Source organism: Thunnus thynnus, chromosome 23, assembly GCF_963924715.1.
Source record: "Thunnus thynnus chromosome 23, fThuThy2.1, whole genome shotgun sequence".
Taxonomy (NCBI): Eukaryota; Metazoa; Chordata; class Actinopteri; order Scombriformes; family Scombridae; genus Thunnus; species Thunnus thynnus.
In genome coordinates this window covers 20,925,641-20,942,643 of record NC_089539.1, presented here as the reverse complement: position 1 = coordinate 20,942,643, position 17,003 = coordinate 20,925,641, and the positions used below count along the sequence as shown (strand labels likewise).

The following is a 17,003-nucleotide window of genomic DNA, read 5'->3' as shown; positions in this document are numbered from 1 at the left end:
TTTTAAGGTTGATTTTTGATACATAAAAGCAGGTAATTCTTTACTTTTGCCCCAATTTGGGGAGAGTGTTTTTCTCACACGCCTAATATGTATGTCAACATGTCTTGAATGTGTCAACCTCAAGCTCAAGATCACACCTGGTTACCACGGAGACCAACCCCAGTAACTAACCCCTTGTCTCAGTGCCAATGACTAGATGCACACCTAACATACATAACACACAAATACACACACACCCCCCCTCCCACATACACAGCTCCATAGTCCTCCCTGTCATCAGCTGGAGGTCACAGGGCTGCTCGCCCCTCCCACACAGGTGTGCTCCGGCCAGGTACCGCTCAGGTTTGTCTGTCATCGTGCTGCCCTGCCCCCGTCCGCCGCAGGAATTCACCACCACACACCCGGTTCATGTGTCAATCATCTTTATTCATAGTACAGATTAAAGAGATACATTCGGTAAGAAGCACCGTGGCGGTTTACAGCCTGTTGGTGACACTGACGCTGTGTCACTTTATCCACATGTTCATAATTTGGTTTATTAAAAAAAAACCACGCAAGATACATCGGAATATAAAATAAAACATTATGGACAGAATATGTCAACTTGTAGTGTTTGACATATGTAAACAGATGAACAGAGATGCTTTTTTTGATGATAAATTGCAGATACAAAAGAAATAATAACATAAGAAACGTACATCACTTCATTCTGATTCAGATCTGTAGCAGTTTGGCAACGACTCCCGAAATTCTCCCGTTTTCTCTCAATTCACTAAACACGGTTTATTCCAATGTTCTCACCACAGATTCCACCACAATATACAAAGTCAAATACATATAAAATATTTACAGAATAAATACAAGAAATGTGCCATAATTTGAAAAAGTTGAGTACACGATTATCATCCCATTGAGAGTAATACTACCACAGAGAATTGGAGAAAAAAAAAAAGAATTTGAGAGTAAAGTCGGAATATTTTGAGAGAAAAAAATGTAAATAAGTTGAAAATTTGATTGAAGCACCATTTAGAGAAGATTGTTGTAGTTTGAAAAGTATTACATTGTATTAAAAGGTCAATTCTTATTCCAAAAAGTCTTTTTAAAAGGAATAACTACTTTGAGAAATACGCTTATTCGCTTTCTTGCTGACAGTTAAATGAGAAGATTGATACCTTCCTCATGTAAGACAGTGAGATCGATCTTCTCGTGTATCTTAGCAAGAAAGTGTTTCTCAAAATGTCAAAATTATTTCTCCAACAACACAGAACACTGACACTAAAATATTGAGTTATTCCAGAAATATTCAGACTTATTTTCCCCTGAAATATTATATTTGTCTCATAAAATTAGAACTTTATTCTCAAAATATTGTGCTTGAAATATTGTGACTATTCTCAAGATATCATAATTTATATCATAAAATTGTTTTAATCCTGTAATAGTACGACTTTTTCTGGAAATTAGGACTTTTTCTTCATAACATTAGCAACTTTAATCTAACAATATGTTTTTTTTCCTCTCCAACAGCGGGCCCACTGACTGTATATAAACATGGACGACACGTCTCCACTTCCTATCAATATATGCAAAAGTGAAGCCAAAATCATGACGTCACATCCCCCTTTTATATCATCAAATAACTAATTAAAAGCAAAATGAGCATTTGGACAAACATCAGCGTGATAAGAACGACCTAAACTGATAGAAACCATCTTTGTGAAAAATTTATTTGACGTGTAATTAGATTTTTTAGTTTGACTCACGTCCCATCTGCTAACATGGAGGGGGCGGGACTTATGGCCTATCCTGCAGCCGGCCAGCAGGGGGCGATCGAGATGTTTTGGCTTCACTTTTATGGAGCTGTAATGATGTCCATCTTTATATACAGTCAATGAGTGGACCTAATACTATCATATATAACAAATACGTAAATCATTGCAGAAACATAGCGTCACCTGGTCCTTTCCAACCATGACATGAAACATGAAACTGCCTACATATCATCTCTTTAAAAGCAGCCTGTCGACTAAAACTTTTCAATATAACCGCATTATCAACACGTTTGGTCCGTCAAGGCTGCCGGCCTCACAACATGAAGCAGCTGCCCCAAAAAAGAAAAAAAAAAAAAATCAACACATGTGGTTTTAAAAAATAAGACCGTTAACCATCCTCCGAACTTAAAAGTAAGCAGCCGGAGGGAGAGCGTGCAGGAATGACTGTAATTAAACCTTAATTAAAAAGGTGGCTTTTAAGTGATTATATTTGATGAAGTAAAATCTTTGAGCACTTATATATATATATACTTTTACTCCTCTTTGGAATATGATACATGATACTCTTCTTTTATAGAGCAACATCATAAAAAGTCATCATCAAAAGTCCCCAAGTGTGGAGAGAAGACAGATTTATTTCAGTCTTTGTCAGTACCAACCTTACAACTTTGAAGTGTAACCGCTGCGCTCCCTAATAATCTCTCTTCACACACGTTCAGTCTGGGTTACTCTGATGTTCCCTTGCAGTAAACGGAGGCAGCAAGGTGAGAGGATATAGAGCTTTTAATTCCCAAAATGCTATATATGATTTACATGCATATGCTGTGTCCTATCAAAAAGAGTAAAGCTCAGGTTGTAACTGTTCACACCTTCGGTGCAGAGGAAGGCAGCTGCGGCTGTAGTGTTCACATTCACAGGTTATATTTGTACCTTCACTTTGCAAAGAAGCTGATATTTAGACCTTTAAATCTGAGGAGATAAGGACGCAAGGTTTTGTTGTGTTTGCTCATAGTGTATTTAGGCTCTTAAGTGTGTTTTGTGTGTGTGTGTGTGTGTGTGAGAGTAGTGGATGGAGGGGTAGGAGGTCACATCACCTGGGTTTACACCACCACCCAGCTAGGTCTCACTGGCCCCCCTGAATATTGCACATGGGGGACTGGTCCAACATCGCCAGGGTCCTCTTCTCCTTCTGAAGCCTCGTCCGTGTCCGTCTCGACGGTCAGCAGGACCTGAGAGAAGACAAAAGAAGGTGTTTTGGATGCTGCATCACTGACGTAAAACTAAATATCTCAGATCTGTATTCTCAGCCTCAAGTGGAAAATATGTACATTTATTCACAGCTTTGACTTTCTCCAGCAGCAGCAGGGATTCAAATCCCAAAGGAGCAAAATTCCACACGACATTTACAACACTGTAAACTTCCATAGGTTGCTCTCTGTCAGGGTTTGACATGTGGAAAAGCTGATATAAAGACCAATAAAGATTCACATAGTGACGGTTGTAAGATGTATGAATCAGCTTATTGGTAAAAGGTAATAATATGTTATCCATATCAGGACTGATAGCAAAGTTCTTCTGTCTGTGATATATTTGACAAAACTCAAAATACTCAAAAATTTGATTGAACTCAAAAACTTTGAGTTCAACGAGTTTAAAGTGATAAGTTGATCCAACTTTTCCAAACATTTTTGATGATGGGATCTGGTTTTCATATCTTGATATTTACAGAAACGTGTTTCTCTTGAGGCAACAGGCAAACTGTCAAGCTTTCTGTTGCAACAGATATGTTGCACAATTTTATGCCAAAAAATGTTGTTGTTTTTTTACATAAATTGTTTCTTCATTTGAATTTATGTACTGAATATTGTAGCAATCAGACAGATGGTGATAATAAATCAATAATGAATTTCAATATTCTGTATCCCCATATACTGACATCTAATTTACTGTTTCATTGATACAGTTTTAACCTCAGAGACCACAAAAGTATTTCAGATTCTGATGCTACTGGCCGGTTTGTGGCTTCCTATCAGAATCCCTCAGTGACATTAACTCTCTGTAGTGCAGTATTACATTTTTTACATCAGTGCAAAACAATAAGAAGTTTGGATGTGCACTAAAATGATATTTGTTTTACTTTTGTTACAAACATTTTTTTCTATTAAACCTTTATTTTACCTTGCATGAGAGTCTACTGCTATACTAGCATCTCTGCAAGGCTGTACTTGCTGTAGGCACAGCAGTGCTACTTGAGCTAAATGCTAACATCAGCATGTTAACATGCTCATAAGGAATATGTTAATATGCTGATATTTAGCAGGTATAATGTTTACCATGTGCGCCATCTTAGTTTAGCCTGTTAGCATGGTAACAAGCTAAACTATTACCACAAAATAAAGCAGAGCTGAGGTCATTAGTTCAGCAGGTAATTGTTCATAAACAAAAGATTCAAAAGATAAGAGATCACCACAGTTTTTACAATTCATCCTGAGGGGGACATGAATGTATGAACCAAATTTCATGGTAATCCATCCAGTAGAGTAGCAGCAGCAAAGTGCTGAACAGACTGACACTAGCATCACTAGAGTCATGCTGCTAGCAAAAAAATGCATCAGTATTAAATGTTGTTTACCACAAACAGCTTACGAAGCAGTTTGTCTACATAAACGTAGTATAAAAATCTAATTATGATTTAAATCTGTTGATATCCAACCAACACAAGGTTAAGGATCTGAGCAAACATTCAGTGCCAACTTTCAGTACTTAAGTTTTTACATTTATTGCTGCAGAATGGACACAGTTTGTTATTTAAATGTACTGAGAGTCGACGCCCAGCCCCAGAAATTATGTCGTCATTCAACAAACTGCATCATATCAGAGATGGACCTCATTAACTGGAATAGAGAGATTTCTTATCAATTTTCGATATCGGCCCTGTAGATCTTGAATGATAATGATGTCATACAACAATCAGATCGTTTCCACCACAACCTGCGTGTCACAGTCATCGTCACCGACCACAACAACAGCATTGTGGTTGTATCTTTGACCACCACCCCCACTACGACCTCATCCAAGTCAATGCCCCTCTATCTGTGGTCCTCCTCCACTCCGCTCCGCTTTCCATAGCATCAGCTCGTGGAAACAACTCCTAAATGTCACTTTTATTCCCGGGATGAAGGGATGACTTATGGCTGCCTGGCAGATGATCAGGGGGAAAGGAAAGAGGAGGGGAGAGGAGGGATAAACACTCTCATCCCACTGTACACGAAGGTCATGTACCCAAATAGTCGCCCGCCCTGAAGTCTGTGAGTTCAATCTTTCCTGAGGGGAGAAAAAAAAAAGAAATGACACGGGCCGCTGTGTTTTGTGGAGGAGGAAGAGGAGGCTGTTGAAGAGATTCCCTGAACACAACAAGGAGCTTGTTACGGTTTCATCTGTCAGGACAAACCAGCACTCGAACCAAAACACACAGCAGCCGAGTCAGAGGCATCCTATTGGTTGATTGTTGTATGACACACAGAACCTCATCAAGGGTTAATCTGCCGACGATTTCCTTCATTTTTTTCTTTTAGGCAGCATTTTTACATACGTTCACCTCAAGTTTTAGACCTTTGACCGTGTTTAACATAGATATCCAACATTATAACAGTTTAAAAATGACAGAAAATCACAAAAAACATGTTATGTCCTCTTTAACACCTGACTTTATGTCTATTTTGACCACATTCTTACTGTATGACAACTACGATAACAGACACAGAAAGCAAATTATGCAAATAATTTAGCGTGGTGAATACATCGGTGGAAAAAATAGAAAAATCTGTCAGTTCTTTAAAAGCGTAGGCATTGTGATGTAACACCCCTTCAAATTTTTATTAAAGATCCCCTCCAGACATGTATTAAGACATAAAAATACTCAGCTTGGAAGGATAATATGTGTCTAATATGTTTTCTCCACCAAAAAAAAAAGTACAATTACCTTCTTTCCTTCTTCTCCCTAATGTCTACTTTGGTTAGGGTTAGAATGCACTAAATGCACTAAAGAGCAAGTATTTTTTAAACGTTATCTTTGCGTTTGCATGTCTAAATACACTAAGATATTAAGAGCAGAAAAACTACAGGGAGAAAGTCTATTTTCAGAGCAGTGGACTTTTGTTTTCATGATAACAAGCTGTCAGATTAAAGGGCTTTCGGTCTAATGGGAAGTTTTTCGAACTACTGGGGATTCAGAATCATGGTCAATCCAACCAATGGCGAGGCACCATTTCACCAAGAGTCTGTTCACCCCAAACTGCAAGCAAAAAACTTTTAATAACCCCTTTTGGTTTTGATTTTACTCACCGAGTTTTTTGACATATTCACTGCCAAGACTTTAATGTTATATAAATAAAACCAAAACTCTGCACATGAATAAACTACTAAGTAGCGCAGTACAAACACAATCCAAAAAACTTCATCAAAAGCATGTTAACATGAAAAACAGGGGTTTTCCGGAATGACTAATGTGTGTTAAGATAACAAACTGACCTAAGATGATGTCCAGAAGAAGAAGGAGGACAGTCTGACTCAGTGTTCCTTGGACTGAATCCATCTGGTTTTGTTCCTCATTAGAACAAGTGCAGACAGAGGAAATCTGTATGGTATGTTGTGTGTGTGTGCGTGTGTGTGTGTGTGTGTGTGTGTGTTCTCATCCCCCAAAACAACAGGTGCAGTTGACACCCAGCGTGACGGTGTGGGTACATCAACCATCAGCACCCTGTTTCACACACACACATTAAAGTCTTCTTCTCTTCACCAGAAAAAGCAACGATATTAAACTGTCACATTCTTGTTTGCATCCATTTGGGTTAATACACCATGACTGTGTGGTGGGAACAGGCTTCTTTTTATTTATTTATTTATTTATTTTTTAAATAGTTGATTCTTTCATAACATCAAAAGTAATCCTTTTATAGGCTGATGAGTCACTTCTAGAGCAGATGGGTCAGTCTGAAGTGGTCTGATAGGGAGGATTTTAGCTTATTTTGAGGTTTTTTTTGTCACATTTTAATGCTAAAAACATGGAGACACAAATCCATAAATAAGTTCTGTTAAAATGTTCTAGACATGGAAAAGATTATCTAAGCTGTTCTTATATGACTGCAATAATGCTCTGTTAATACAGAACACAGCAGCTCAGGTCTTAACAGATGCTAAAAGACAGAATAAAGTTGAATTTAAGTAGTGTAAACACCACCGTCTGGATTTATTTATAATAAAATGAAAGTTAATTGAAAATAAACCTGTAATATGGTAAAAATGCTTCTTTTAACTACTGCGTTTGATACATTTGAATACAATTTAAGTCTTAATTTCAATAATTTATTAAAAACTTTTTAATTTTCAGTGCATATTTAAGTTTTTACTTTGAACAGAGAGCCTTCTGAGAGACTTTAACTACAAGTGTAGTTTGGCTCTGAGTCATAATATGATCCTCTTTTTCTATCTCTGTACCGTAATTACACATCTAATGAATTTAAACAGATATAATGTCCAGAACGAAGCAGCTGCTTTAATGGAGCAAGTGGCTACAAACAATAAGCAGCTGCTCCGCTTTGTCGGTGAACTCGTTTAATGTCGGTTATTCTCACCCGTGACTCCTCATTGGTTGCCCAGGGCAGCGAGTCCGCCTTCTTCACAGAGCTGTCGCAAGAATCATCCAGGCTCTTCATCGTCTTGTACTTCCTCATCGTCAAACTGTCCACCACCCAGAACATGATGGACTACAGGAGGCGCCAGAGAGACAAGACAGGGGTTACTTACCCTGCAGAGATAAGATTTATTTGTTTTTTTTTACTAAGATGTGACGACTAGATCATAAAAGCGACACTAACGTTGACTATGAAGGGCACGATGAGCATCACCAGCACCAGCTCCAGCTGAGGGTTAGCGATGTAGCTTAGCAACACCTCCTGCAACTGGAACAGAAGAGAGGAAGAAGTTTAACATGCTGACATCAGGCCCTAAAATTAACTAACGACGATTCAATACAAGCACGTGTGACACCGTTATTATAACTGCTTTTATTCTGAAGTTTAAGAATGAGATGCTGAGTGTACGAGCATGAATAAAAACCCTGAGAAAACAGTGAATTTGAGGAAAACATGGGTGAAACATGGTGAATATCAGCGCACATCAACAAAACAATATTTCTATATATTTGTATTAGTCTTTGACATAAACAACCATTAATTTTTTATTACTAAAAATGACTTTTTCAAGATATTTATTTCCTAATTCAATATGAAAAGTGTTGTTCATGTTTCATATGATCTCCGCTAATAGTTGCTTGAAAAACATACAGTAACTGAACATTATTCTTCACAACAACAAAAAATATATAAATATACAAATACATAATGCCTGCACTTAATTTGTATATGTGTGTGTATTGAGGCAGAACCATTTTTCCTGTTATATTTTAATTCCTCCCACATCACGTATCAAAATGCACCATTTTATGTTTTCTACAAACAAAAACACAATATTTATTTTATGTTGCGTCACATGGTTATGACGCTTTCATATAGATTTCTTACAAGATTACTCATATACACACACATACATTATATTACTTTATATATTATATTCACTATTTACACATTCTTCAGTTTCATGTCTCTGTAACTTCATACTATGTAAATTCTACTTTTTTTTTTTTACCTCAAACGTGCAATTTAATTAAAATATTTTAACTACTTTATTTCAGACCATGAGCAGCAGCGATTAATAGAAAATAAATCAGCAACTATTTTGATAATTGAAAAATTCCTTTTAGTAATTTTTTTAAGCAAAAATTACAGAAATTTTGGGTATCAGCTTCTCAAATGTGAGAATTTGATGCGTTTCTTTGTCGTTCATGACAGTAAACTGATCATCTTCAGGTTTTGGACAGTTGGTCGGGTAAAACAAAGTGTTTGAAGACGTCACTTTTGACTCTGGGAAATTACAACGGGTATTTTTTTTTTTTAATTAACTGACTACTGACAAACCGACTAAACAATGAATCAATAAATAAATAAAAATAAATGGCAAATTGATCAACAATGACAGTAATTACATACTTTAGATACTTTCTGTATAATTATACATAACAAATGTGTTTCTAATTATAACACTAATATTTATAATCAGCCTTGTTTCATTATAGAGCCTGTAAACAAAGGAAGTGAGGTCTCTAAACAGCACAGAGAGCTTCACAAAAACAAAAAAAAAACTCTCATGTATCTGGAAATAAACAAATAAACTGCCTATTTATTTCCCAGAGGGCCGTTTGTTGCTATGACAAAGGTTAAAAAGGCAAATTTTGACCGAAAACAAATTAGGTCCTGAGTGCCATGCAAACAAACTGGCCTTCAAACACATTAACACTAACTCTTTGTTTCCATTACAGTCCAAAGGCGACTCATTTCTCCTCTACATTTTATCTTCCAGTTGTTTATTCTCTCTCAAGATTTGATGACTTGAGATTTTCAAATGTCAAACCAAACAAGAGCCGAAGTAGAAATGAGAGAATATTGTTGAAATCTGCTGTTGTTTTCATTTAGTCTGGTTGATCTGGTCAAAAAAAAGTGTTGTTTTCTACAATAAAATGACTGAAAATTGACACAGACACAAGAATAATACGCAAGAACTCTTGGCTGGTTTTGGACTATTTTCTTACTTTGGACCATCCGGGGACGAGCAGCACCAGGCTGATCACACCTTTCTCCAGCACCATGATGAGCAAGTAAACGCCACACTGACCCAGCCATGCTGCCGCCTGAGGAGGGTCACCTGGAGGAACGACAAGAGGTCCACAACATAAATACAGAGGCCATCTCATACAAATACTATTTTAATCTATTTACCTAAATACATTTTTGTACAGTAACAGTGTTTCTGATTTTTCTTTAGCATTGTCACCTGCAAAGCAACTTGCAGTTTATGGTCATTGAGCAAAAAAGAAACAATAATTTCACTTTATTTTTTGACTTTTTCTATATTATGTTGCTTCTATATGTCTGTATGTACAAGATAATTTATATGTTGCATGAAAGGTGGTTAATAGATTATAATAGGTTGATTTAATTTGATTTGATTTACTGTCAGCTTGCAAAGACAAAACTCTGCAGCTTCTCCATCATTTTAAATCAGCAACTTTTCACTATTACTTTTGTAAAATCTCAGAAACTGTTCCTCTGCTTGTGTAGGACACTCTATATTTATAGTCTTTCCTCTCCTGGTCTAAACCTTTCCAAAAGGTCTGTTGCAGGTGTCTCACCACAGCAGACACAAAGGAGGACAAGTCTGTCATTAAGACAGGAAGGAGGAAGGATGGAAAACACAGACAGAGAGACAAACCCCTTCTTCTCATTTCTCAGTTTGTACATCCTCACCTCCTCTCCTCGCGTCTTAGTCCCTCCCAACCTGAGATGCGAGCGGAGGAGGCGAGGAAGAGACATGAGGAGAGAGGGGCTGAGGCAACGGGCAAAATGAGACGTCCTCGCTTCGGAGCCGTCAGAGCTGCATCATCTGTCTGTTGTTTTAGCCTACCGCTGTATTTTATGATATCTGACATATGAGCACAACAGTGTTCATGACAACTTATATATTTACTTTTAATTTAAATCATAACATGGCGTATTATGACATGAATGTATGGACGTCATACATTTCCAGCTGTGTGTCACGCCTCTTTTATATGTCACAGGTGCCGAAAAGACTTCCGCAAAGGATACACCTGTGCATCCTCGCTCCTCTCTCCTCCTGATGCTTTTTAGGAAATTGAGACATCCTTAATCATGACGCGCTGAGATCGATTTCCGGGGTCACGCACGGGCATGAGGACAGAGGAGAGAGGAGACGAGGAGGCACAAAATAGAGAAATGAGCCCAGAGAGAGCGTGAACCAAACTATGAATACACTAAATATTTTGCATTTCTGTCACAGAGCTGCCAACAAACAGAGCCAAGAAATCAAATATAAACCTGATGTTGACCCTCAGAGACAGAGAGAGAAGACTCAGTCTCTGCACGTTGCTTCAGTGAAAATTTCCATTACAGACGAGGAACGCAAAACGGAAAAAAAGTGTAGAGTGAGTGAGTGTAATAATTGGCGAGGAGTTAATCCCGGTGTAAAGCCACTGAGACTGTTTTTTTCAGCTGCAGCTGGAGATGCTGGCGTTCCTCCCTGTCTGTCTCCGGTGAGCCTACATCGCCCTCTGGTGGACGAAGCTACAACTGCATCTTAGAGTAATTTAAAAAGGAAAAAAATGAGCTTTTTTTTTAAACTCACCATATTCTCCAAACATGAGCAACGTCCACTGTTTGTACTCCACCAGCTTGGACACCAACTTGACAGCCAGCCAGATGACCAGCATCCCCAGCATGGCGTCCAGCAGGAAGTTCATCAGATACCTTTAGTAAAACGGAAAAAAAATGTTGTTATTAGTGAGAAATCCCTGAACCTCATTTTATTATAACTTAAATAACCTGAATACTGTAACTCACAGGGAGCATGGATCCTCTTTGGTGAGTGTGGACAGGAAGACGTTAGCAAAGTGGATGAAAAGAGCACCGATGGCCTGTTTGGACGTGTCGAAAAACCTGAAAAAACAATTTTTATTTTATAGATTTGACTTCTTTATTCCATTCTGCTGCATTTTATAAACATTGGCTGCATCAGGTGAAGATCTAAAAATGTCTTTCTAAACATTAGACAATATTTACAGACTTAGACAACAGTAGAGCCTGACCGATATATCAGTCAGCTGATTTTATTGGCCGATATTGGCCTATCACAGATATACTGATATCAGCATATATGTTGTCCGATATGTGCCGATATTTTTTTATTTTTCAAAGTTATACAGGCAGCATTTTATGTATATTTGATCCTTTTTCTTAATACAAGTTCAACATATATATTTTTGTTCATATGTAGTTTTTTTTATTTATAGTTATCTATAATTATTAAACTCTTTACTGTTTTATTGCTAAAGTGTAAAATATTCTGCCTCCAATACACATCTTTGTCACAAGTGATAAATATTTGAGGGATCATTGCAAAAAATGTATGTTTATAATATGAATATCGGCCAAAATATCAATATCGGAATTTTTTCACTCCCTAATATGGGTATCGGCCCCAAATTCCAGTATGGATTGAGCTCTAGACATCAATTAGTTATGTTTGTGTATGGAAATATGAAGCTTTTTATTGCCCAGATTAGTTGATTTGATTGATTCTTGAGAGAAATTAGGGTTTTACTGACATGTTATTTAGAGCTGCAACCTCTGATTATTTTCATAATCCATTTATTTGCTGATTATTTTCTCAATTAAATCAATTAGCTGTTTGGTCTATAACCAAATGTCAATCACCATTTCCTAAAGCCCAATAAGCAACCTAAAAATGTCTTGTTTTGTCCACAATATTCAGTCACAGAAGACTAAAGAGACCAGAAAACATTCACATTTGAGAAGCTGGAGCCAGAAAATCATATTTTTTTCCTTTAAAAATGACTCAACAATCAATCAATTATCAAAACAGTTGCAGCTCTAATATTATTTATCTTTTCAAGGCCTTTATTCATCTATACAGGTGTGTCTAATGTTGGGAATGTAGGACAGGAAAGCGTAGAAAAAGACACCAGAAAAGTAAAAGAAGAACATTTTCTGACCAGATCCTCCACGGTCGTCTGATCCCTACAGGCTCTCGAAACCTCTTCACTGCAAAACAAACAACAAAAAGTCAATCAATTAATCAATAACTAGACTTTTTTTATCCTGCAAAACACCAACATGTAAACACAGATTCTTTTCGCGGCTTCGTGTGACCTCCGCGGTGAGTTTCATCTCTCTCCGCGGGGGCTACGGGGCAGAGGCGAACGAGGACAGATGAAACGCAGACGTATCGTTGTTGTTTTTTTTTTTTCGCTGCCACAACACTTCATTCCTCCCCACCGGCCTGTTCAGGGTGAACAGACGCCCACTGTTCCTCTATCTCACCATCTCACAAGGTCAGGGAATGTGACTCTGCATGTGAAAACAGGATCGAGGCTTCCTGGCAGACATCTGTAAACTCTTTTCAGCCTTTTTTTTCCCCAGAACTTAATGTATGAATACATGTGATTGATTTCATTTAGTGTTTAAAATAAGTTATTATTAAAAACATAGATGGGAGGGTTTATCCTTTATTGGTATTCATACTTTTCTTGTTTATTTCCCCAGAAATTCCCACTTTTCAAGCTACTGAAAGTATCGGATCATTACAGATTGCTTACATATGTAGATTTTCCCAAATTTTAGAAGTTGTGCGGGTGTCAGACACTCAAAAAAACCAGCTAATTATTATATCTGACTCATGTAATGTTTCCCTGGAGGTAAACTGAGAAAAACAAGCATTGCACAAACCGGACGTCAGAGAAAGTTTCCCAACATTTGCTCAACATTTTGGCTAATCTTTCTGTTTAAAAAAGGGAGAAAAAAAAAAAGCTCAAGTTGGACTGTTTTTAAATCTAAATATTTTGCATTTTAAAAAAAAAACTGTGTGTTTCCAGCCTGTATCTGGCTTACGTGTGTGTGCAGGCATAATGACGAGTCAATGGATGGAAAGAAACTCCCCCAAAAATAGCTTTGAGGAAGAGGAGTCTGAACGCAGATCAGCCGAGGGATGCGTGGCTGTGACCTGGCATACCGCCACCGTGATCGTAGCTGAAGGGCTCTAATGCAGTGTAAATATTAACAGACACATATTCTTTGACCGGGAACGACACTTGAGGGCACGTTGAGTACAAGGGTGGGTGGGATGGGGGGTGTATTGATTTCTCTACTACTAAATAACTGAGTGGAGGCTACAGCTCATTGATCTCACTCAACCCTTAAGGGCTGGCCTGATTCTGCAACACTTGACTGCTCTGAGGCTTCAGATGCACTGAACCCTGCTGCTTGATTAGCTGATGAAATCACTTCGACTGCGGTGACCTTTCAGAATTACTCACTGATTATTAGATCATATGCCGACACACTCGCGAACAAAAAAAAAAGTGACGCTGGATGTACATTTGTATTTATGTCATTTCCAATCAGCAGCCACACACAAACTGATAAAATAAGGACTTTTACAGGCTTTGAATTCAGAGAAAAGCTAAATAAAGCACATATAATTCAAATGTGGGCTTCCGTTTAGCATATATGTGCAGTAATTAGCATAATATTTTATCAACTGAGAGCCGAGAAACATGGCTGCTGGGTGAAGATATTGTTAACATGGATTATTCAATGATAATGAATCAATGAGACGGAAAATAACTATTTAATTTACTCCAAGGAGTCATAAAGGAATCATGAACATATGAGGTTGGATTTGTGTGCTCAAGCATTAATAAACAAACCATAAAAAGTTCCTAAATGGGTTGAAGTTTAAGAAAAAAAAACACACTGGATGGGTGCAGTTTTCCTGCTTGATCCACCTTTCAGCTGCAAGTGTTGCAGAAGTACTAAACACTGCCTGAGGTGCCAAATCTGGTGAGATGCCCGACATTCTCCAAGTCAGCTGCCAGAATCACAAGTTATTTAGCAGTCAACAGGCATTGTTCCGGCTTATAAAATCCTCACTGTGACTGCAAAGGAGCATCTAGTTTTTGCTGTCAAAGAGGACACTCAAAACACTGAAAATAGATGAAGTTATCAAATGATATTTCAATTTAAAGTGTCCCACTTTGAGAACTACTGGTTATAATTTAAAAAACAGACAGCAGGTCTGAGAAGTTCAAGTTTACTGCATTAACAGCATCTAATGTTTTTGTTTACTGCGTTAAAGGTGGTACATTACCATAATAATTTATAATTATTATACTATGCAGATGTTGTCTATATACTGTTAGTAGGTCTTGTGGTTGTTATCGACAACAACAATGAAACCGTGAACTCAAAACCCTCGATTCTGCTATACTGAGAGACTGTGACAAAACTCTTGTTTAAAAAACACAATATGTGATGCTGATTTGCTTGTAGGCACACATACTGGTGTGGTATCATATGTCCTGATTATTTATAGAGAAATTGGGTCTTAATGGCAAATTCATTGTTTTTAATATGCCACCAACAGCACGTAATTTCATTAAAATCTGTACTTAAAATTGGTTCATATCAATTGCTACCACTTAAAGTCTATTTTGTGGTAGCAATCAAAGAAAGGGCGAACATTTTGTTAAAATACGATATTTTTACAGCACATAATATATGTCAAAGTTAATGGTGAGTCATTAACACTCGTGTAATGTTTCAAGTTGTGTCCTATTCTGTATGTATTTTTCCCAACAAGCAAGAATATATTAAACTAGGGCTGGGCGATATGGACAAAAATCAAATATCACGATATTTTTGACCAAATACCTCGATATCGATATTGCGACAGTATTATAGGGACGACTACTGGTGCTTTCATAAAATATTTACACAACTAGATTTTTGATAAACAATCATCAGTAATGTGGATATAATGACTAAGTGGGGAAATATTACAATATCCAAAATCTAAGATGATATCTCATATCGCGATATTGATATAATATCGATATATTGCCCAGCCCTAATTAATATCTATGTGGACGTGTGGGGATCACAATAAAAGAAAGGGCTCAAATTTTACTAAATAAGTGATTTTTGCAGCACAAAATATGCGCCGAAGTTAAAAGATAATCCTAAATAGTCATGTAATGTTTAAAGTTGTGTCCTAGTCAGTGTGTATTTGTCCGGACAAGCGAGAATATATTAAATTAGCAGATATTTCAATGGAGTTTGGCGCGAGGCTAATGAAGCTCCAGCGGAAAACAAACGTCAACAAAACGCCACGTGGACACGCGAAGCCTTTTAAAAACTGTTTTTCTGTATTTAGCGTTTCCAGCTTCATCTCACTGAGTAAACACGGCAAGACGGTGGTGATAAAGAGGATTTCGGAGACCATGTTTAGCCGGAAGGTGGTGTCGGGTCAGATACTCACACATCAGCGTACTGAAGGCGACGATAGCCAGCAGTCCCTGGATCAAGACGCCGAACCTGTCCGTCAGAGCTCCGTTATCGCAGCCGTGAGGGTTCGCCTTGTTAATGTCAGACATGTTCGTGACTTCAAAAACGCCATTATCCAAGAATCTTTTCACCAAGAAAACCCCGCTGTATCCGTACATGTCCATGTTGATACGATAACACAAAAAAAAACACAACACAGCCGTTTGAGACAAAAGGAGCAGTTTCTTCCTCGGTGGGCAAGGAAGCGTTTTTAACAACAAAACCGCCAGATTTTACTTTCCTTGTCCGTTTTAAAGTTTCTGTTCAATGTTTAAAGAGGCTGGTGCTACATCTCATGATGCAGGAGCAAACAACAGGATCGATTATCTGCCTCACATCCATGTTTATGACAAGGAAAACACGAACATTTTCTAACCTAGGATGACGACGTCATAACCCGCCCTACTCTGCCTCTGATTGGCTGAACCTGATATGTTATCCTAACCATAACCAATCTTACTCAACCCAATCAACGAAGGTAACAGTACTAGCCAATCAGAGGCAAAAGAGGGCGGGACATGACTTCGCCGTCCTAGGACAAAAAATTTGGCAAGGAAAACACTCCTGTCAAGTAGCACAGTTAATCTCGCTTCCGGGAAAAATATTTAAAAACAAAAAAAAGAGTTTGTTTTTTTTGTTTCTTTGTTTTTTGTAATTTTTATTAGTTTTTGAAAGGCTTGGTAGGCTATATGGAATACATATATTCTTATCTCCAGAATACAGGAGCACATGGCACATTTTTATATTATATTATGGAGGTAAACCCCAGTACATAAATCCAGTGAAAAATAAACAAATAAATAAATAAATCCTGAAAAAAAAACATCAACAGAGGGAAAACATATGTCATACATATATCTTGATACATACTACAGGATGACATAGTCAAATAGGAGACTGATAACTATTTAAACCTATCTTCAATTTCAATATACGGCCAGAACCAGTCCAAGGTGACACCCTTTCCTCCTGATCCCCACTTATTCTATCAAGCATACATTCATTAAATGGTATTTCCACCATTGCACTAACCCATTTTTTCAGTTCTGGAGCTTTTGCTTCCTTCCACAGGCTGAAAATAACTCTGACTGTTGTTATACCCACAATAATGACAGAAAATGTACACGTGGATATGTTT

The 17,003-nt window shown here is 37.6% G+C and overlaps 1 protein-coding gene across 1 annotated transcript; it reads right to left on the bottom strand.

Annotated features, from left to right (window-relative positions):
- Positions 1–405: 405 nt before the first annotated feature.
- Positions 406–16,234, bottom strand: tmem110l (transmembrane protein 110, like). The gene is made up of 8 exons (XM_067581611.1): positions 15,801–16,234; positions 12,478–12,526; positions 11,306–11,401; positions 11,091–11,212; positions 9,478–9,590; positions 7,649–7,732; positions 7,406–7,537; positions 406–3,001 (listed from the first exon to the last, which is right to left on the bottom strand). The coding sequence occupies exons 1-8, from the start codon at positions 15,988–15,990 to the stop codon at positions 2,873–2,875; spliced, it is 915 nt and encodes a 304-aa protein (XP_067437712.1). The 5' UTR covers positions 15,991–16,234; the 3' UTR covers positions 406–2,872.
- Positions 16,235–17,003: the final 769 nt, after the last annotated feature.